Source organism: Anabrus simplex, chromosome 1 (assembly GCF_040414725.1).
Source record: "Anabrus simplex isolate iqAnaSimp1 chromosome 1, ASM4041472v1, whole genome shotgun sequence".
NCBI classification, from domain to species: domain Eukaryota; kingdom Metazoa; phylum Arthropoda; class Insecta; order Orthoptera; family Tettigoniidae; genus Anabrus; species Anabrus simplex.
The window spans coordinates 470881329-470903961 of NC_090265.1; the positions used below are offsets into that span (position 1 = coordinate 470881329).

General features: G+C 37.2%; 1 protein-coding gene across 1 annotated transcript in view; it reads left to right on the forward strand.

Moving 5' to 3' along the window:
* Positions 1–22633, forward strand: part of LOC136856960 (DNA ligase 1) — a 434127-nt gene that overhangs the window by 367667 nt on the left and 43827 nt on the right. Inside the window, exon 4 of the mRNA XM_067135255.2 lies at positions 7414–7545. Within this exon, the coding sequence (XP_066991356.2) occupies positions 7414–7545 (132 nt within the window). The remainder of the gene's footprint in view (positions 1–7413; positions 7546–22633) is intronic.

A 22633-nucleotide genomic window follows, 5' to 3' on the forward strand; every position in this document is an offset into this window, starting at 1 on the left:
ATAAAGGTACTGTTCCTCAAACTTTAACAATAAAAACCTGAAATAAATTTAAAATATTGTACAAGTGCATTCATACACTTGAAGTGACTACATGAATTCACTTACATCGTGTAACTGAAAATAAAAGCTACTGTAAAGTAGGTTGCTACAGGTTGGAGCAGAAAACCTTCTCAAGTTTCATCATTGGGAAATTTTACAGACTTTTCAAGAAGCAGAACGGAATCCATGCCTTTCCATGATGAATTTCAACTTTGCTGACACTGATTACCACTGACTTTCCAGAATGTCGACACTTTGTCTAATGGCCCTCTGTGATCCCAGTTAGGTCTGCAATTATCAGTTGTGAGAAAGAGGATAACTAGAAAATAAAAGAGGAGCTAGCGACCTATTCAACCTGGACATAGGTGATTTAGTCATTGACCTGTGTTAGGTCAGTTACCTGCTAACTAGACATCCTGTGTCAGAACTAACTTCTGTTAGAAAGGCCAGCTCCTTTCTACTCCTCTTCAACTAGAACACTGCAATGCATGTTTTTTCACTTGCTTGTATTCGTTTTAAGGTCCTGGACTTGAACGGGTTTTCGCCGAGCAGAGAGTTCTTGAAACTATGTTGACGAGCGGCAATCGCAGGAAACGACAGGCAGTCATTGGATTTTTTAATTAGAAAACGAAAAAACTAATGACATAACATTTATGTTTGCTCTGATTTGTCTTTTTATTACTTATATTTTATACTTCATGCCATCTTCCTATTACAAACACTGAATCAATAAAAATTAAGTAGGTAATTTTTATCTTGTAAACAACATTGAATATAATTATCATTGTATACATTCTGATAAAATATAAATAAAATATGAATTGGAACTCCGGCCAACAAAATAAAAGAGTAAATTGTGTTCCTCCTCTTTATTTAATTCAATTTCTTGCATTTTATTTGCTGTTGCACTTGTTTAAATGTATATTATATGTATTTTTATTCTTGTACACTAGATTGAATGTAAATTAAATTATGTCTTGGGGTAAAAATAACAATGATATAGATTAAGTACATTTTTTTAAATAATTTGCTTTATGTCGCACTGACACAGATTGGTCTTATGGCAACGATGGGATAGGAAAGGGCAAAGAGTGGGAAGGAATCAACCATGCCCTTACTTACAGTACAGTCCCCAGCATTTCCTAGTGTGAAAATGGGAAACCACGGAAAACCATCTTCAGGGCTGCCGACAGTGAATTTCAAACCCACGACCTCCTGAATGTAAGCTGGCAGCTACGTGATCCAAACTGCCCAGCCACTTGCTTGGCAATTGCATAATTAATTAATTAACGAGTGAGAGCAAGAAAATTAAATAACGATTTATGTTCATTGTATTATGGATTCTTTAGTGCTTTACTGTAGATTCATTTACATTTCAATTGCTGTATCAGTGAAAATTACCCATATGGACTTTTCCCCATGTTTCAAACCTACATTAAATGATGTATTTTTATGAAATAAAATAACAAATATTTTTTCTGGCTGTGAACAAAATCTATTACACATGGCTATTTTGTATCAACAAAATATCTTTGACTCTGTCTGAGTCAAGAGAGCTGCTTCTATCTGACAACAGATATCAAGCAACACTAAAATTGATTTCACTTGTTGCACTATATGCAGGAATAAAAATAATTTTCAAGCAATTGTTGTAAGTTTGGGGTAAAGAGTGCAGTTTTTATTCCACCATTTAAGTAGATCATCGTCATCGATTGCACCTCCGGCAAGATAAAGGTCAACTTTGTGTTTGCCTCATCAGTTTCAGAATCATGCCAATCTGCAAATAATGATTCCATTCTTTGCTTGGTGACTGGAGAGTTGTTACAATGGATGGACCTAGAAACGTACAACAAAAATGTGAATAAATTATACTGTAACAAAATAAAAGGTATATACACACATATGATAGCCGTACCATCAATGGGGGTGGTAATATCAAAACACATGTGCTTTATGGCAGTGAACAAATATTCTCTTTCTTCTTAGGGCGGAAATACTAGTTTATAAAAGATGGTCGCAGGAAAGTACCTATTTTGTGCACTTCTTCAGACGATATTTCTCTTACAAATAGTGGAGTGCACATCCTTTAAGTTTCCGAATCTTTTATGAAAATGGTAACAAATGTAATAAAGTCTTATACAGGAAAATGCTGATCTTAGTAGGGTAATAATAATAATTTTGCATGGCTATTTCTAGCTGAGTACAGCCCTTGTAAGACAGACCCTCCAATGAGGGTGGGCGGCATCTGCCATGTGTAGGTAACTGTGTTATTGTGAAGGAGGATAGTGTCATGTGTCGTGTATGAGTTGCAGGGATGTTGGGGATAGCACAAACACCCAACCCCCAGGCCAATGGAATTAATCAATGAAGGTTAAAATCCCTAAACCAGCCAAGAATCGAACTCAGGACCCTCTGAACTGAAGGCCAGTACGCTGACCATTCAGCCAACAAGTCGGACTTAGTAGAGTAATACACTGTATATCTGTTTTTGTAGGTGCCGAGTAAAGTTTAAACATAACCTTAGTGTCCTCATTCGTTGGTCTGCAGAGAGATTAAGTTCATGAACCCACGGAAGTACCAATTTAATTGTCGGGTAAGTCTCCCCTTGGAGAACATCAGTCACCTCTTTAAAAGGTTTCAGAAAGGTGAAGAGATGTCCCATTAGGTCGTTATTATAGCCTTCTAACTTATCTAAGGCACCCTTTGAGTTTAAGTAACTCATAAATTACATCGTACTGTACAAAAACTGAATTCAATATAGTATATATCTAGTATTGATTTCTTTTAGTGTTATTACAAAGTAATTAATGTAACCAACTTTCTTTATAAAATGAACTAATATTTTGTAGCACTGATTGAGGTGTGACATTTTCCTAATTTGATTCCAGGTAAAGTTCATCAAAAACATGCTCAATACTGTATTCAAACAATGTGAGCTGCATAGGTAATGAGGGTAAGGTTCAAGGGCCTTCTTTTGATCCTCGATCGGTCATGAAACAGATGTTGTGTAAGTTCAGGCTCTATTCCCAGTTCAATGAGCTTATCTTTGATTTCCTCTCTGATATCTTCTGTAGTTCCTCCTCTTGTCTGGGAAAACCAATGTCGCTAAGACAAGGCTTTTCATTGTCCATTAGGATCAACATAATGAGCGGCCTTTGTTTATGTGAGATCATTTTAGAATGGGGTAGAATATCATCAACATTTACTCCTCCATACTGTGAACCGATATTTACTAATTCTTGGGACATCTCACGAAAGCCATCATCCGACACAAAACTGAAAGGACATAAATCAGAAGTGCACATTTTTACACATTTCTTTGTCTGCAAATTTTAACAGCTTGTGGTACAGTGTTCTGTGATCTTTTGACACGTACTTTACATCATGTGTGACCTCGGATGTGGGGTTTTAGCCTTATATGTTAACAATGAAGAACACTGTTTACATGATACATAGCCTACCTGATTAACTGCAATAGAAAACTTTTCCCACACATCACTTTAGAAGCCTACTGGCTTCCTTAAACTGTATTCATGACTTACAAGTTTCTCCTTGACCGCCTCTTTAGTTTCCTGTTCCTTGTTTACCAAGGAGCTATCACCACAAGTATGTCTTGATCATCACGAGCATCACTCACTCCTAGTTCGCCATCAAACGATGGCCTTGCACATTCACTCCATCTAGCGGTGTACTAACCAACAAAATGATCCCTTGCTCATACTTGAGCAAAATGCAACATTGTAGGGCTCTATTTCTACCCAATAGCATATGGGGTATTGAAACAGAGGCATCATAGCTGACTGCCATTGTTACTGGCTTCTCACTACTTTCGAAGCTCAAGGGAGTTTTCCTTCCGATTTAAAATGCAGATAACTTTATGAATGGAGGCAAAGCTGAATTATTTTGGGAACTTTGCCTATCATCCCCTTAGTGCTCCTGCTGCTTTTTGTAGACCTTCCCTTTCTTTTGCCAATAATCTCATTCTTTCCATTTCTTCCTCTAATCATTGTTAAGACAGGGTGGCTGCTCAATTGTATTTCTATGTAAAATAAAAACTGACACCACCAAGTTTGTATCTCAGCTAATACATGTGGAATTTTTTAATTGAAAAGTCATGTTCTTGTGGTCCAGATTTCAGGTTAAACTGGAAGGCCACATTGTTACGATCACAATAATAACAGTCACATAAAATTACAAACTTTCTTGCAACTCAACCAAGTGGTTACCATGCAAAGTGTTGTTGAACTTCAGAGATCTCACAGGATCAGTTGCTTCAACATGGCTGCTGGTACAAGGAGTGACTAAATAGTATTATTTAGTGACAGTTATTGTAGTTTTGTTAGAAGAAATTAGAATGCTGCAGTAACCAGCTCCTGCACTTACTCTTTGTGAGGGATGTGTCTGGTGGTGATGATTGTTGTTTTAAGGAGAAACCCATCTGAAGTTGCAGCCACCAAATTAGGCAGGTCAGAGAAATTACACTGTTGCCAAGGTTGTGTAGCAACTGGTGAAGAAATATCTTATTGAACACATCATTTTGGAGTGTGAGCCAGTATGTTCCCTCCGAAGCTCCTGATGTTATGTCATACAATGTTCCAAACAAATTGTACTACAAGCTTTAGAAAAGACTGCTGATTTCAGCAGTATAATTATTTTCCATATAAACCACTTTCAATAATTATTCAGAATCAAAACCTCCACAAGTAAATTAAAACCCATAGAATCAGGTATTGAAAATTTCAGTAAGTGGCCACATTTTTGCTTTTAGAGCCAATAACATTTTGTCTGCAGGAAAAATGTAGAAAATCATCTGACTTAAATTTTTTATCTGAAACATGTCTCTGTGGGTCTTTTAGTTTTCCTAGAAAATGGTCCAGAAAGTGATCATATAAATGTTACTAGCAGAGGTCATTTGGTTCGTGGGTGCTACCACAGGATAGGACACGAAAAATACTTTTGGGTTATATATTAATCTGTATCAGTTGTATTAAAATATTTGTGTATAATTTACAATATAACTTTAAATATTTGAATACCATATATTGGACTGTGTGATACAGAAAAATGAACTACTTTAAAGGATAAGTTTACATTCATTTACAATGTATTAAGAATTGGTTTCTAGCTTCAAGGCTGTCTACAATTTCTGAGTCACTGTGTTTACTCTTCTCACTATCTGTAGAGTTGTCATTCACACTGGTAATGAATGGCTCCATTCTTTTGTCTCTTACTACTTGCTTGGCTCAATCATCTGCTTGAAGATTTTTTGTGTGACTGAAGCACTTTTCCCAATCTGCAGCAGTCAAACGGTCAATGGCTTTTGACATGAGTTTTTCTACATCTTTTATTATGAAGGCCTTGTTCCTGTCTGCCACTTCTCTCTTGACTTGAGCCCAAATCAATTCAATTGGGTTGTATTGGCAATGGCAGTGTGGCAACATTACTACCTCATGGCCGCATGAAAGAGCTAATTCATCAAGCTCGTACTTATTTTCTACTTTGAAGAGAGCAACATTTTTCAGAAGTTCAACTCAAACTTCTTGCTCATTAAAAGGTATATTTCTCTTCAACAACCACTCTTGAGTTTTTCTTCCAGCTTGTATTGGGTACTTTTCCAAGTAAGGCTGAAGGTTATGGAGCTTTATCCATAACTACTACAGAAGGTACTTTGAGACTTAAGTCTCTGGTAAGACCCCAACTAGAGTATGGTTCCAGTGTATGGGACCCTCACCAGGATTACTTTATTCAAGAACTGGAAAAATCCAAAGAAAAGCAGCTTGTTTTGTTCTGGGTGATTTCCGACAAAAGAGTAGCATTACAAAAATGTTGCAAAGTTTGGGCTGGGAAGACTTGGGAGAAAGGAGAAGAGCTGCTTGACTAAATGTTCCAAGCTGTCAGAGGAGAGGTGGTGTGGAATGACATCAGTAGACAAATAAGTTTGAGTGGTGTCTTTAAAAGTAGGAAAGATCACAATATCAAGATGAAGCTGGAATTCAAGAGGGCAAATTGGGGCAAATATTCATTTATAGGGTGGGGATTTAGGGATTGGAATAACTTACCAAGGGAGATGTTCAATACATTTCCAATTTCTTTGCAATCATTCAAGAAAAGGCTAGGAAAACAAATAGGGAATCTGCCACCTGGGTGACTGTCCTAAATGCAGATCAGTAGTGACTGGTTTAATGGAAGGTATTCTATAAACCACTTTTTAAAAGATGCCTGGCTCATTTCTGAGTGGTAGTTTGTGCCATTCTTCTTGGACAGGAACACCCACTTACACTGTGGTATAAAACCTCAATACCACCTGCGTGGTACACAATCAGTATTCCACCTTTGCCAGTGGGCACCTTTCAATCCACTGCTCTTATCTGAATTTTGCCGAATGAACTGTTTACTGTGCAACTGATTAATCCATGTCTCATCGAAATAAATACATTGCCTACGGTTGCCTGTTCATGTTTAAGGTCATATGATTTTCTCAAATATTGTGCATGAGCTATGACAATCTCCTGTCTTTCTAGCAGAAATTTTCTTCTATCTTTAGCCCTCTCATATTGGAAGCCTAAATTAAGCATATTTGTCGCACTGAACATACACTTCTTTTACATCTAAATTTTTCTCTTAGCTTTATATGCACTTTTTCCACTGTGGGAAATTCACCAGGGTCATAAAATTCTAGTACAGTTTGCTTAGCTACATCGCAGTTACAGTAAAATCACTAAGCACACTAAGTTTTTCTCCCTTACATAGTTTTCTCTTGGAGAAGAAAATATTTTGGTTGGGTGAAAGTTTTGCTTCATTAACACATCTCTGGACCAAATGAAGGCTAATATTACACATTACTGCAGTCACTTCTTGGCATTTCTTGAAATTCACAGTCTGCAAAAAATGTGAGTCAGCCAACTTATGAATGTATTGCAATACATTCACCATTACTGATTTTGTTTAGCTGGCTAAATCCTTCTTCTTAAGCCTTTCCAGTCGACAATGCTTCACAGGAGTTTCTTGTTTCTTTCTCGCACTTACTTCATCCTCTTCAGTTAACAGACCCAAAGAAACATCAGGCTGAACACATTCACTATCCATCTTTACTTGCACTCACAGTACGAGTTCAAAAGCTGCATGACAGGGAATGACTCAGGTAAGGTGGCCTGGAGTGGACCAGCTTCAACTAGATAGCATTGCGCGATCAGCTAAGCAACTCTCGACCATCTGTCGATTCACCGTTCCCATATCTAACTTGGTGGCCGCAACTATAGACAACCATCCCCTCAACTAAGCATTCAATTTGCTCTATGAAACATTGTCTTTTAAACTAATTCGCTTAACACTTAATACAAATATCACCTTGATAAAATGACTTTGTATTTTCAGGCCAAAGTGACCTCTCCACCCCAAGGAGCACGCCGTCCAGCCCCTGCTGCTCTCACAAAGCAGAGTTCAAGTCCACAGCCCAAGACAACTTCCTACAACAGCACTACCAACATGCAAAAGGCTACAGATAAGGTATGCTTTCTGCTCAGACTAGAAAAAGAAAGATTTATACACTTAGTTAGTTAGTTAGTTAGTTAGTTAGTTAGTTAGTCAGTTAGTCAGTAAGTCGGTCGGTCAGTTTATGGAATGCCCACTTGTTATTTTTTGACTGATGCAGTATGATTTACACCTGTCTCTTGGCAGTGACCAGAGCAAAATGTACCTTTCCTTGAAGTCCCAGTCACATTTATGGCTGTGACAGTATGGAAGCTGCCAAAATATGGATGATGTTAAGTAGTAGTAGTAGTAGTAGTAGTAGTAGTAGTAGTAGTAGTAGTAGTAGTAGTAGTAGTAGTAGTAGTAGTAGTAGTAGTAGTTTGGATAATTAGTCCATAAACTAATTTGATGCAGCTAACCATCCCAGCCTCCCAGCCTATCCTGTGCTAACCTTTTCATTTCTACATAACTACTACACCCTATATCTACTCTAAACTGTTTGTCATATTCATAACTTGGTCTACTCCCCATTTTTACAGGCTACACTTCCCTGAAAAACCAACTGAACATTGTACTGGCTGTCTTAAGATGTGTCCTATCATTCTATCACTTCTTCTAGTCAAATTTTGTCAAATTGTTCTCCTCTCACCAATTTGATTTAGTACCTCTTCATTCGTAATTTGATCTATCCATCTCACCTACAGTAACACCACTTTTTAAAAACTTGTATTCTCTTTCTTTCTGAGCTAATTACCGTCCATGTTTTGCTTCCATATAATGCCATGCTCCATGTGAAAGTCTGAAAAACTTCCTTTAAGACTTCATTTCCTAATCTAATATTTCCTGCATCACCTGACTTCATTCGATTGCACTCCATTACTTTTGTTTTGGATTTGTTTATTTTCATCTTGTACCCCTTCTCCAAGGCTGTGTTCATACCATTCAGCAATATCTCCAGACCTTCTGCAGACTCAGATGAAGTAGCAAATCTCAGAGTTTTTATTTCCTCTCCTTGGATTGTGATTCCTTTTCCAAATTCCTCTTTGATTTCCTTTACCTCCAGTTCTGTATAAACACTGAAAAGGAGTGGGAAAAAACTGCAGCTTTGCCTCACTCCTTCTGAATTGCTGATTATTTTCCATAGCCTTTGATTCTTATCACTTCAGACTGATTTTTGTATGATTGTAAATAATTCTTCTTTCTCAGTATCTGATCCACATCCCCTTCAGAATCATGAATGCCATGTACGTGAGCTTGTTTTTCTTAATTCGATCCTCCAAGATCATGCATAAAGGCAGGATTGCTTCGCGGGTTCCTGGATTTCTTCCGAAGCCAAATTGATTTCCTCATAACTCAGTTTCAAATTATCTTTCCATTCTGCTGTAAATAACATGAGTTAAAATTTTGCAAACGTGAGATACTAAACTAATGGTGTGGTAGTTTTCACTAACAACATCCTGTCTAATATCAGCCAACGGCCGTAGCTGTGTTGAAACACCGGAACCCGTGAGATCTCCGAAGTTAAGCAACATTGGGCATGGTCAGGAGTTGGATGGGTTGCCACGCGCTGTTGGTGGGGGGTAAGGGAATGGAGGAGCGGAAAGGAACTGGCCACCCTACCGCACGTAAACTCCGGCTCAGAAACACCTCTGCGGAGGTTCGGACCTGCCTTCGAGCAGTATAACCCTTACCTGTCTAATATCAGATGACAATTCTCCTGTATCATAGATCTTACACACTAAATGGAATAACCATGCCATGCTGGCATCTCTTAAGGCAGTCAGTAATTCTGAGGATATGTCATCAATTCCAGATGCCTTGTTCCTATTTAGGTCTCTCAAAGCTCTATTGAATTCTGACCTCAGAATTGGGTCTCTCATTTCACTATCATCAACAGCCTCTCTTGTTCCAGAACCATGTCATCTACTTCTTTCCATTGATACGATTGTATAATATGTTCCCGCTATCTTTCTGCCTTATCCTCATTCCCTAGAACTGGTCTTCCATCTGAGCTCCTAATATTCATACTCCTAGTTTTCCTTTCTCCAAATGTTTCCTTGATTTTCCTGTATGCATCTTCCTTTCCTAGAATCATACAACCTTCAACATCCTTGCATTTCTCTTTTAGCCATTCTTCCTTAGCTGCCCTGCACTTCCTATCAACTTTTCTTTTCTGCCCTCCTAATTTTTTTGCATTCTTCTATTTTTTTCCATTCATCAATCAGGTCTAATATATCCACTGATTCTTACTTGGTCTTACCTTTCTTCCTAACCTGTCTTCAGCAGCCCTAATGACCTCATTCTTCACGACTGTTCACTTTTCATCTATTGTGTTTCCTTCAACCTTTTCATTTAGTCCTTGTGCAACATGTTCCTAAACAATCGAACATGCTTTTTCCTTTTCAACTTATGTAGATCCCATCTTCTTACATTCCTTCCTTTCTTCAATTTCTTCAACTTCAGATGGCATTTCATTACCAACAAATTGTGGTCAGTGTCCACATCTCGCCCTGGAAAGGTTTTGCAATCCAACATCTGGTCTGAATCTCTGTGCCTGATGATAATGAAGTCTATTTGATACCTTCCTGTGTCTACAGGTCTCGTCCATATATGCAGCCATCGTCTGTGCTGTTGATTAAAGTATTAGCAAGGATTAAATTATGATAGGTGCGGAATTCAACTAGCCAACTTGCTCTTTCATTACTTTATCCCAGTCCAAATTTTCCTACGGCAATACTGTCTCTTCCTTGGCCTATCACTGCATTCCAGTCTCCCATCACAATTAGATTCTTGTCTCCTTTCATAAGGCGCCGTCAATGAAAACTGAACACCCACTACAACATGACCATGGAATGGTTTTATTCAAAAGTAATTGCCAAAAGCGTTAATACATTTATTCTGCTGGGAGAAGATATGATCAATTTCAGTTTTGTAGAAAGAGATGGTACCGTACCCACTCTTGCATTTCCTTGTCCGACATGCAGTGTTTGCCACACATAGCAGACATGCAATGATGAGTGTCCTTCTTCAGATTGCCAAAAATATGAAAATCACAAGGAAAAAGATCTGGGCTGTATAGTGGATGTTGAAGTGTTTCCCAACTGAATAGCTGAAGCGTAGCCTTCACCATATTGTAAGTATGGGGGCGAGCATTATCATGCAACAGGATAACTCAGTCTGACAGCATTCCAGGGTGTTTTGATTTTATGGCATATTTCTGCAAAGTGTCTACATAGTGCTGTGCCTTGATTGTGGTTCCATCCTTGAAGAAATTGACAAGCAGTGGGCCCCTGCAGTCAAAGAAGAAGATCATCACGACTTTACCAAAACTTGTGACAACAGCTTTGGATTTCATTGACGGGGGAGAATTGCAATGTTTCCATTGTTGACTTTGCTGTTTACTCTTGGGCTTGAAATGCTGGCACCATGTTTCATCCCCTGTGACTATATGAGACAGAAATGCATACTCTTCCTTGTGGTACCACTGCAGATGATTCAGACATGACACCATTCTGTCAGTCTTTTGTCCCTCCGTCAGTTGATGCACGCAAATTTCGTGGAAATGCAAGTTATCTTTGATAATGCATGGAGTCATGACTAATGTCAACATGAACATGAATTTCTTCCTCTGTGATTCGTCGGTTTTCCCGGATAAGGCCATCAATCCACCCTGTCGTATCAGGAATAATGGCGTGCGCCTATGCCACTCGTGCACATTCATCAAGGACACGCGCAGTGTTCGCCGTACACAGCAGACATGTAACGATGAGTTTCACTCCAGCACCCTCAGCCACCAGAAAACTAACCACACTTCTCTGCTCTTCTTTGCTTGCCTCCATTTCTACAATTTGACAAACACACTAGACCAGTCCACACACCAACAAAGACATAACCCAACAACTGCGTGGACCTGTGTGTTGTCACTATGCAGTTCTCCTACCACAGTGATGGCAGTATTGATACGTAACAACAGTGTTGCCACCTTGTGCGCAGAATGTGTATTATGGCTCCCCTCTCCAGCTACTGATCTTCTGTAGAGGTTGAGGGGAAGGCAGAAGGAAAGAAAGAGTTGCCTGTCCAAGTCACAGGAGAGCGTGGAGGGAGGGGTAGAGGGAGATGACATCCAGGGAAGCGTAAGCATAGTAGAACAAGACTAGAGTATGCAGATTTCTTTTTTATAGGGTGTGGTTTGTGTGTATGTTTGGAAGTAATCTATAAGGATACAACTCTGTAAGATTATAGGTAATAAATTCAAGCAAAATCAAATTCAAGCAAATCACTTCGAGTGATGTTTCCTCAGTCCACATTATCCAAACACCTGAAATCTAGCGATGACACAAAGAAATATATTTAACACTCAGCATGCACAACTTCATCTCAGGTTCAAACTCAAAACTTCTCACCGAACCAGCAATCTCCCACAACCTTGATGCCATTATCTCCAATGAATCAATAGCACCCTCAATCACAAACAAATTTGACAACTGCACAATTCATTGGTTAACTAGTTTCAGATTGGAATAAATCATCCTTGAGACTCAAACACACTCACACATTTGCACCGTTCCTGCATCCAGGTTGAGTCGCAGTAAGATCCACACTAGCCCAAAATTTTTCGTTAATCTTAGTCAGTGTCGAATCGGGGTCATGAGTTCTAATAGAGAGTAACCAAAAGAGATAAACGACTGAATTCACATTACATCTATGCGTTGGATGTCTCCAGCTCACGGTTCAGTTTATTTCCTGAAAGTTCTTACGATTCTTAGCCTAGGTTCACTTATAACTACATGCTTAACCTAAATAGTCATTGAAAGAGTGGATAGATTTTATCTAACATTACTTTATTAAATTAAAAGATCTTGAAAAATGACTTGGGAAAAATTAATATCATGAAAAAGAATCTAATTACTTCATCAGCTGACTTTGAATCTACTTATTATTCATAAAACATTTGAAAAGGCCTTTAATCATAATTTTTTAAATTAAATTCATGTTATATACATGTTTTCATTGGGATATAGAAAATCTTTCTGATGCTCATTATTTGATATAGTTCGTCAAATATAAAATCACATTTCATATTCTTGCTTTGTCTTTATGGAACGTAATTTCTTAAATTTTCCACTTAATTTGTCTATATTACATTTGCCAATCAATTCATAGGATTTAAGTTAGCTTTGCCTGCGTCTGTCTGTATAATTTATTATCACAATCATCATGCCTGTTAACTAACATAAGAAAAACACTGTTCTCATTCATGTAAAATTCATATAAAATTCAAGAAAATTTGAGAAAAATTCAGGTAAAATTCGAGTATTTCAAAGTACATATCCCTAACATTCACACTTTAGGAATAAAAGATAAGATAATTCATTAAATCATCATGTTGCTCTAAAAATAATCAAAATTACCATTACTGCTAATTACTTAAGTTGTTCATTAAAAATAAATATCTATTTCCAAAATTAAGTGCCAATGTATTTATCATATTTGATCTGCCATTATGCTATCAGTTACACCTGATATTTATTTAATGTTATTCTTCTGGACAATCTGTAGTCTGACTTCTAAGAAGGCTCCACTAATCAATGTCAACATCCTTCAATTACAGATAACCTTTCCAGTGATACCATTTAATGTGATCAAACAATCCTCCTAACTCTATTTATTTGAGTAAAAATATTTGTGGTTAGAAATTCAGGACAATATAGGCCTTGTTCGCATTAACTTCCCTATATGGATTTGTTTTTGATGATCTACAAGTAGTCAACTAACATATGCACGTTATATAGATCGTATTTTATGTTATATATGGAATACTGAAGGATTAATATGTGTTATGGAATCAAATATAACTATTCTTAACCTTAAAGTGTGCCAACTAACTTAACATCATCAATAAAATATCCAACTTTTCAATCTCGACAAAACAATAATCATCACCATCATTTCTCTTCTTATTACTCAACCATTCTTCACACATATATATCATCTACTTCATATTTCACTCTTCAATACAATAACCACAATAATCCACCTTAATTTGATGCATATGACTACATAATTACTATTCATTCCCTTAAATATTCCATTTTGTTCTCAATTTTCTTCAGATTCTGCTTATTTTCTTCATGTCTCTTCCTATCACCTCCATATAACCTGTATATGACATTACATTATTTCCATTTCACAGTATAATGTCCTAATATAATCCTGACATTAACCACAATGTCATATCATATCAACAGCTGAAGTCAGTTAACCTCTCCACTCAGTATTGATAGCATTACAAACACATGGTTTGGTTATCACTGGTTAAATATATCCTAACTCAAAGAACTTGTCATTCTGGTCAGATGACTACCTAATAACCTCCTATGTTATTAAATCAATTGCCTTTTCACGTAACATCACTTCCTTTGGATATAATTCTCTACAGCACTCCGGGAACATCTGGAAATACTATTTAACAGATAATGAGAAAGCAAATCTATTTAGTAGGGAATTCAGAAATTCAGTAGAAGATTGTCAGAAGTTGGAAACCGTAACAGAAGCATACAAATAAAGGTGTTTGATCTAGTGATATTCCAGGAGCTCATATATTAATAGTTGTGGTAATAAAATTGACGGCACCTAAAATTGATGAGACCCCCACTAAATGGAGAGAGAAAATTGCTAAATCAACAGAGGCCCCAGCGTGAGCAATTCCTGAAGAGAGGGAGAGACACATAGGGAAACAAGAAGCTTCTCATTCACAAATGAAGATATTTTCAGAAAAAACCAACTGCTTCAGCAAGGAAAAGCAGCAGGAAGTGATCAAATTACTGGGGAGGTATTAAAGACAGTGGTACATAGTGCCTTATTTAAAATTTCTCTTTTACTATGTCATAAATTATAGTGTAATACCAAAGGAATGGAAAGACCTACTGTATAATAATACCAATTTATAAAGGAAAGGGTGATAAAAGGAAACCAGAGAACTACAGACCAATCAGCCTGACCAGTATAGTTTGTACGTATAAAATACTGGAGAGTTTAATAGCAAAGTACATCAGGGGGATATGTGAAGATAAAAATTGGTTCATAAGGAGCCAGTATGGATTTAGAAAGAAATTTTGTTGTGAGGCACAACTGGTGGGATTTCAGCAGGGCATATCACATCAATTGGATTCAGGAGGCCAGTTAGACTGCATAGCCATAGATCTTTCCAAAGCCTTTGATAGAGTGGAACATGGAATATTATTAAAGAAATTGGAGAGAATAGGATTGGACACAAGGGTTATATGTTGGATAAGAACATTTATAAATTCAAGGGTTCAGAAAGTCAAAGTAGGAAATAATGTATCACAGGAAGAGAAAGTTTGGAAGGGAATTGCACAGGGTAGTATAATTGGTCTATGACTTCTCTTAATATACACAAAATGATTTAGGGAATAATATAACATCAAAAATAAGATTGTATGCAGATGACATAATAGTTTATAGGGAAATAAATAACATTGAGGATTGTTCAGAATTCCAAAGGGACCTTGAGAGTATCCAACAATGGGTTGAAGAAAATAATATGAAGGTTAATGGAGGCAAATCAACTGTTACAACATTTACAAACCAGGGGCTTTAAAACTAAATTTGAATATACTTTGGATGAGGTAGTTATCCCAAAAGATGGCAATGGCAAATACTTAGGTGTGAGATTTGAAAGTAATTTGCACTGGAAGGGTCATGTTGATGACATTGTTGGGAAAGCATACAAATCGTTACATGTCATAATGGGGCTACTTAAAAGATGCAACAAAGAATTAAAAGAAAAAAGTTACTTAAGTATGGTTTGTCCATTATTGGAATATGGAAACAGTATTTGGCATCCTCACCAAGAATACCTAATAAAAGAAATAGACAGTGTGCAGAGGAAAGCAGCAAGATTTGTAACAGGGGATTTCAGGAGAAAGAGTAGTGTATCAGTAATGTTAAAGGAACTTGGGTGGGAAACTTTAAGTAAGAGAAGGGAGAAAACTAGACTTATAGGATTATATAGAGCCCATACAGGAGAAGCAGCATGGGGAGAAATCTGTGAGAGGCTCCAGTTGGAAAATAATTATATCGGCAGAACTGACCCACAAGTATAAAATTAGAAGGAATTTTAGCAGAAGCGATTGGGGTAAATTTTCATTCATTGGGAAGGGCGTGAAGGAAGTGTGTGATCCTTTTCCAAAATCTGTACAGATATTCAAGAAGAGAATAAACAGCAACAGAGAAAGTAAATGAAATGTTAGAGGGCATTCGACCAGTGCAGGTTATTGTAAATAAAAAATGTGTGTGAATAAATTAATTCCATCCCCTGGTCTATAGAGTTTGGACAGCCCAAGTAGGGGATGCCTGAAGGGGTGATGTACAGTGGGGACTTCGAGAGCCCTGGGACCGCTACGGTAGCTGTAAAGGCCCTTCAGGAACTCTGAAAAGTGGTGGCAAAAGGGGCTCTGTTTAAGACGCAGCAGGTCGTTATGCTACTTAGGTTCCAAAATGGGTAAGAAATAAATAAATAAATGCAGTGTAAATTTTAATCTTATACCAGTTGTATAGTATTATTTAAAGTAATTCCACATACTGTATATGAGTTGACTATGTTTGTATATAAGTAGAATTTTGTAAACAATATAAATTTACTAGCAAATGTACACGTGCTTCGCTATGGTATTCTGCATTGTATACGGATATCGAAGTAAATTACTGTACATGCAGTGAATGAGATTTTTAATTTGCATGCAGCTTAGTGTTATCCAGAAACAGCACGGGGAGGTTTGCATACGTTGTTTCCAATGTAAAGTGCGAGTTGCAGAGTTGTGATGATGACGGCAGGCTCACTTGCCTATTGCCATTCACAATAGAGTAAAAAACTTTTCATTATAATTGGAGGTTCCATTACCTACTGCACAGTCACAATCGATTTGGGGAGTTTTCATTACAATGGCAGGTGCCCTTTCCTACTTCCAGACAGATTACAGTTGAGGAGTATTTGTTATAAAATCAGGCACCTTCCCTACTGCCAGTCAAAATTGAGTTGTGCTGTTATCATTATAATGACAGGCCCCTTTTCTTAATGACAGTCAGACGAAGTTGGTGAGTTTCCATTATAATAGCAAGAACACTATGCCCAATGCCAGTCACATTTTAGATGGGTAAATTTGTTTATAACGGCGGTCACACTTGCCTACTCCCAAACACAATCGGTTAGGGGAGTTTTGAACAAAATTGCATGCTCCCTTGACTTATGGCAGTCAAATCGAGAAGTGGATTATTATTTACAATGGTAGTCCCTCATTACTAATGCTAGAGACAAAGGAGTTGGAAAAGGATCCCATTCCTACTGCCAGTCAAAGTCAATGGGGAGAGTAATGATTACAATAGCAGACGCCCTTCTGCTGAGAGTCACTATCGATGTAAAATATTAATTATAATGGCAAACACACCCTTTCTACATTGCAACTTCAATAAATATATACAGATCGGCATACAAAGTATATGCATGCTTAAAATATTGCAAACCTTCATTTACAGATTAATTGCTGCTAAAGGCTACATCATATCGACAAATGGCTTGTACTATAAGACGCCTCATTTAGTGGTCTAAATGGCTGGTCTTAAGATATTTTCTCCTGTCTCATTTATTTATGGGTGAAATTGAGTTAGAAACGTTGAATAGGGTGAAATTTGGATAAGGTTTTCTCACCGTGCATTACTTTTGGGTACTAATAAGCCATATACAAACATAGAATTTGGCTTAAGTACGGATACTGGGTGGGCCAATGTTCGTGTAGAATTAGATTATTCTACCTTATGTAGAATATTTAAAGATTCTGTAGTGATTCAAACTATGAATTATATGTGTACAAAGAGCAAAATGTAGCTATAATTGAGAAATAGAGACAAATCTAACATATAAGGAATAGAGATACGATGAAACGTCATAGGACCAAAGTTGTAGATCACTCCAAATTGAACTGAAACTGTGCCATCCGTTTTGTGATACGACTTACGGTTTAGCTGCGAAATAACTTGAAACGAACGTCTGCACTGTCATTAAAATTGCCTCAATAATCCGACATTTTTCGGGGGTAAAAAAATGAAATATTTAAAGATCTTGGAAGCTTTCCGTCGATTACAGGTTAACACATAACTTCGCCAAATTTCAATTTTCTGTCACATCTGGCAGACTGTGCCTCAATCGTGATTTGCGGCGGCGGGGTAAAAATGAGGACTATCAGGAAACTATAGCTAACAAATATGCAGATTGTCATTATTACACTTGAAACAAATAGCTGTATGAAAAGTTAGCCAAAAAGGTCATTGTACAGACACAAGGTTGTTACGAATTTATTTATGTAGATAAGGAATCTACATAAAACACATTTTGGGCTATGTCTACTGGACTTAAAGTGCAAAACAGACCGTTCATGATATCTCCATTATTAATCCTCCTACCAAAAAAATGTACATGAGAAAAAAATTTTAGAAATGGATTTCCATCGACGTTGGTTGATTTCCAGTCAGATTGGTCTTGTATATATTGCGGGAGAGTAAAATCACTGTATTGGTTCCCTACAAACCCCCAGTCCATTCCAGGAATTTGACATGGTATGGACCTAAAAACTTACATTTTGACAGGTGGATGCTAAATATGAAAATGATTGAAATATCTCCAGTAGTTTTCAAGTTATAAAAATTACGCTTTACAGTCACCCACTCTGGAGTTAAGTCCGGTGGGACTTGTACCAAAAACCGGTCCGTTAATGATATCTCCCTTATTAATCCTCGTATCAAATGATGCATGTGAGAAAAGTTTTAGAAATTGATTTCAATTAAGGCAGGTAGATTTACATTAAGTTTGGTTGTGTATATTCTGTGCAAATGCAAAATCATGGTTTCGGTTTCATATAAAACCCCAGTCAGTTCAGGGATTTAGAAACAATATTGGCTGTAAAACCTACCCAAAGACAGGTGGATTCTAAATATGAATTTTGGTACAAACATATCCAGTAGTTTTTGAGTTATAGACGGACAGACAAACAGACAAACAAACAGGCACCAAAGCTAAAAAATACGCAGATGGTCATTATTACACCTGAAATGGATAACTGCAAAATAGTCAATGTACAGACACACGGCCGTTAAGATTTTATTTATATAGAAGATTAAGGATGAGCTGTGTGTTTAATAGAAAAAATTGTTAGCGTAAATTGTATAATACTGTATTCTAGGAAAATTTTCTTCTTCTCTTGTTAATTTAAAATTTAGTGCTTGACAATAATGTATTTTAGTGTACCATTTGCCACCGAGGTAGACACCTCATTTGCAAATAAAGAGATTTTGATTTGATTTGATTTGATTTTGAAAGTCTTTGGTCCATCACAGTCATCAGGAAATAGGTTTGTCGGCTTCAAGTCCCATCTCCAGGCAGCCTTTGCCTCAGTCTTCTTAGCACATGACTTGGCCATTTCTTGCGCTGTTGAAACAGAAATATATATTAAGATGGTCAGTTTTGTTATCTTAGAGTACAAAGCCTTCTATGATTTAGGAATGCATTGCTACCAATGCTTCCTGTAATCTAATCGTATTAAAGTTTTGCAGATTACTAGTATGGTTATCAAAGCTTCGATTATGATGAGATTTAACTTCCTATAGCTCGTTTCTAATCATTGATGTTCTTCTTATTTTCTTGAGAACAAGTTGTGAAGCTGGGTACTTCTTTCCTTGGTGTCTCGTGACATAATTACGTAACGATCCAGTCCAGCTGTTCTAATTTATCAATTTACAGAAGCATGGTATCTTCGTCGTCTTGCAGGATTTCTCCGCTGAATATTCATATTTATTCTTCAATTAAAAAACCTTCTTTTCTTAATATAATCTTCTTTTCGCGTCAATCTGTTGTAGCGAACTCCTTAAGTAGATTCCTTCTCGAATGAAATTTTTCTAATAATAATTTTTTTAACAATATTCCCTCATTCATTCTTTTTCACCACCTTCTATATGTTATTTCTTTGATTGCACCTGGTAAAAGTATGATCTTGACATTTACGATTTTATTAGCATTTTATTTTTAATATTCTGACGGCGTACCGTCCATTTTTGCTCCAGAATATTCACTGCTAACAGTGAAATTGGCACACATTCTATCATAACAGAATAACATTCTATGTATTTAAATTATCTTTCCAAGAACTTGACATTATTTTTACAGCACGTGAACATATTTGCTATTACATTTCCATCTAAATATTCTTAATTAGCTTTAAATTCTTTTTCCAATATTTACATTACTCTAACACAAGTGATTCACATGAATTGGTATGTAAATTCCCCAGTACAACAAATCAACATTAAATTGAAATGAGATAAAATGAACTGAAACCCACTCATTGTAATTTAAGGAAAACATTAAGCTATTCTCTGCAACCCATGGCTGTTGAATTTCTATCTAACACATGATTTAAACATTATCTGTTTACACCCCTGCTAGACATTTACTCAAGCACTACATTATTTTCACACATTTGGTACTCATCCTTCTTCCAACACCATCACCCTTGAACCGGGATGGTCCATTCTGTCTACTCTGCCATGATGTCCGATGATAACACTTCATTTTCAAACACCGAGCTCGATAGCTGCAGTCGCTTAAGTGCGGCCAGTATCCAGTATTCGGGAGACAGTGGATTCAAACCCCACTGTCGGCAGCCCTGAAGATGGTTTTCCGTGGTTTCCCATTTTCACACAAGGCAAATGCCGGGGCTGTACCGCAATTAAGGCCACAGCCACTTCCTTCCCACTCCTAGCCCTTTCCTGTCCCATCGTCGCAATAAGACCTATCTGTGTCGGTGCAACGTAAAGCAACTTGCAAAAAAAAATTTCATTTTCAAACAGAGTCTGCGGATCATGTCTCTTCACCTGCTTCCCTGGTCTTTACTTGTGCTGCACCAGCTCATTGCATCTTCATGTAGAATACTATGCAATTCTCAATCTATCTGCTCTTGTGGCCTGTTAACAAGTGATATGGTTATGATATTACCCACATAGTTTATAGGGTTACTTGCTTTACTTTACACTTTGCTGCACTCATTGAGTTTCTTAACCACTCAAACATCTTATAAATACTATAATTCTGTCCCTATCTTCGGCCTATTCACGCCGCTTATCCCCCCAAAAGTAACTTTAGATAATCACAATTCAGTGGCACGATTCAAACCCTGACGTGGTTGCCACAACAGATACTATTTCCCTAAACTGTTCTGGATTAAGTTCCTCTTTCTATATCTGCAAAACTGTGGTACTCGAATGCACATGTCCTCTCTCTCTCTCTATTGCAAAGTTACTGCCACCTCCCTCATATCTAATCCTTCCCTATTATATCTATAGTTTTCCCAGTTCTCTATTCACTGTAATGTTAAATAAGTTCATTCTTCTGCCTAGAAAATCCTAAGTCTACAGCTACTCTTATCCAACTCTCTCATCAGACTCTCCTACATTAAGGCTGACTGAGTCTGGATCACACATGATGCGATAAAATAATAATTAATAATTAATGTTATTTGCTTTACATCCCACTTACTACTTTTACGGTCTTCGAAGACACCAAGGTGCCGGAATTTAGTCCTGCAGGAGTTCTTTTACGTGCCAGTAAATCTACCGACACGAGGCTGTCGTATTTGAGCACCTTCAAATACCACCGGATTGAGCCAGAATCGAACCTGCCAAGTTGGGGTTAGAAGACCAACGCCTTAACCGTCTGAGCCACTCAGCCCGGCGATACGATAAAGTAGTACTGAATCACCACCTATGAACAAATAAAGACAAGACAAGATTCCACAAAGTAAGATCAGATAATACTATCACACTAAGACTAGACTCAATCATATCTGCAAAAGAAGTAAGTGAGTGAGTAACCAAATGTCTTCTACAGACTGTCTTTGGTCTATTTATCACTTCTTCAGTTCTCGTTTTCTAAATTTCAATCCCCCTCGCTTTGGGCTTTGCACAAATCACCGCTGAAAATTCACATTGGTCCTTTTCATGATTGGATACCAGAGTTCGTGCTTTCTAGTCCCCCCCCCCCCAGTTTGCGTCTCAAACTTTCCATACCTTTCACGTGAATTAGAAATCTCTGTTCCAAACCCTTTGTATTTAAAGATAAAAATTTTTCATTGTTCCGTATTGAAATTATTAACGTTAAAAATTAAATAATTGAAGTTCAACCAATTCAATACATAAAAGAAAGAAATGTAGTGATTACATTCTTATTTAAATGGGACCGGTTTCGACCTTAGTCCAGGTCATCATCAGCCGTAAAAACATGTAGTCAAAATCACACAATGTTTATGAATATTGGAGAAATGGGTCAGTTTCACACTCTGTCAGGCACAAAGTCACAACACTATCAAATAATATATGAAGATCATAAATAACTTGAAGTCGCAGACGAATAGATTTGTAGAAGCAAACCGCCAGTTCCAAGTGTTCAGCGCGGCACATTCAAGGTCATGCACTGCGGTCTCGAGCGCCAAAGTAGAGTGGAGAATGTCTTGAAGGTCCAATATTTGTCTCGGTTGCGGGAAGTTAAGTACGTATATAAAAAATATACGACGCAAATCAGTATAATTGAATGAGTACTTGTGCTCCTGCTAAGTTCTTGGAAAACAGTTGACTTGAAAAAACAATTGTAAAGAGAAAAAAATGTAGTAAAAAGCGCAATATCGGAAAACAAATGAAAACTTATATGCACAGTGTGCTATTTTTTAAATTGAAAAAATTTTTAGGACATGATTGAAGTAGTCGAAGTTGGCGCAAGACAAGAGTTAAAATTTGAAAGAGGAGAACCAAAATGAAGGTCGATGGGTTGGTTTTCTTTTAAATAAATAGAGAAGGTAGAATAAATTAACAGAGGAAGAGTGATAGTGAAAAAAGAGAAAAAAATAAAAGAGATTGAACTTAGATGGTATTGAGGAAGGATAAGATAGGGAAATGAAGGAGGGGTAGTTTAGGGTGGGTTAGGAGGGTGGGTTATTGGAGGTAGAATTCCTAAAATTCACAAAACTAACATTCCCATCCGTCCAATAATCAATTACAGACCCAG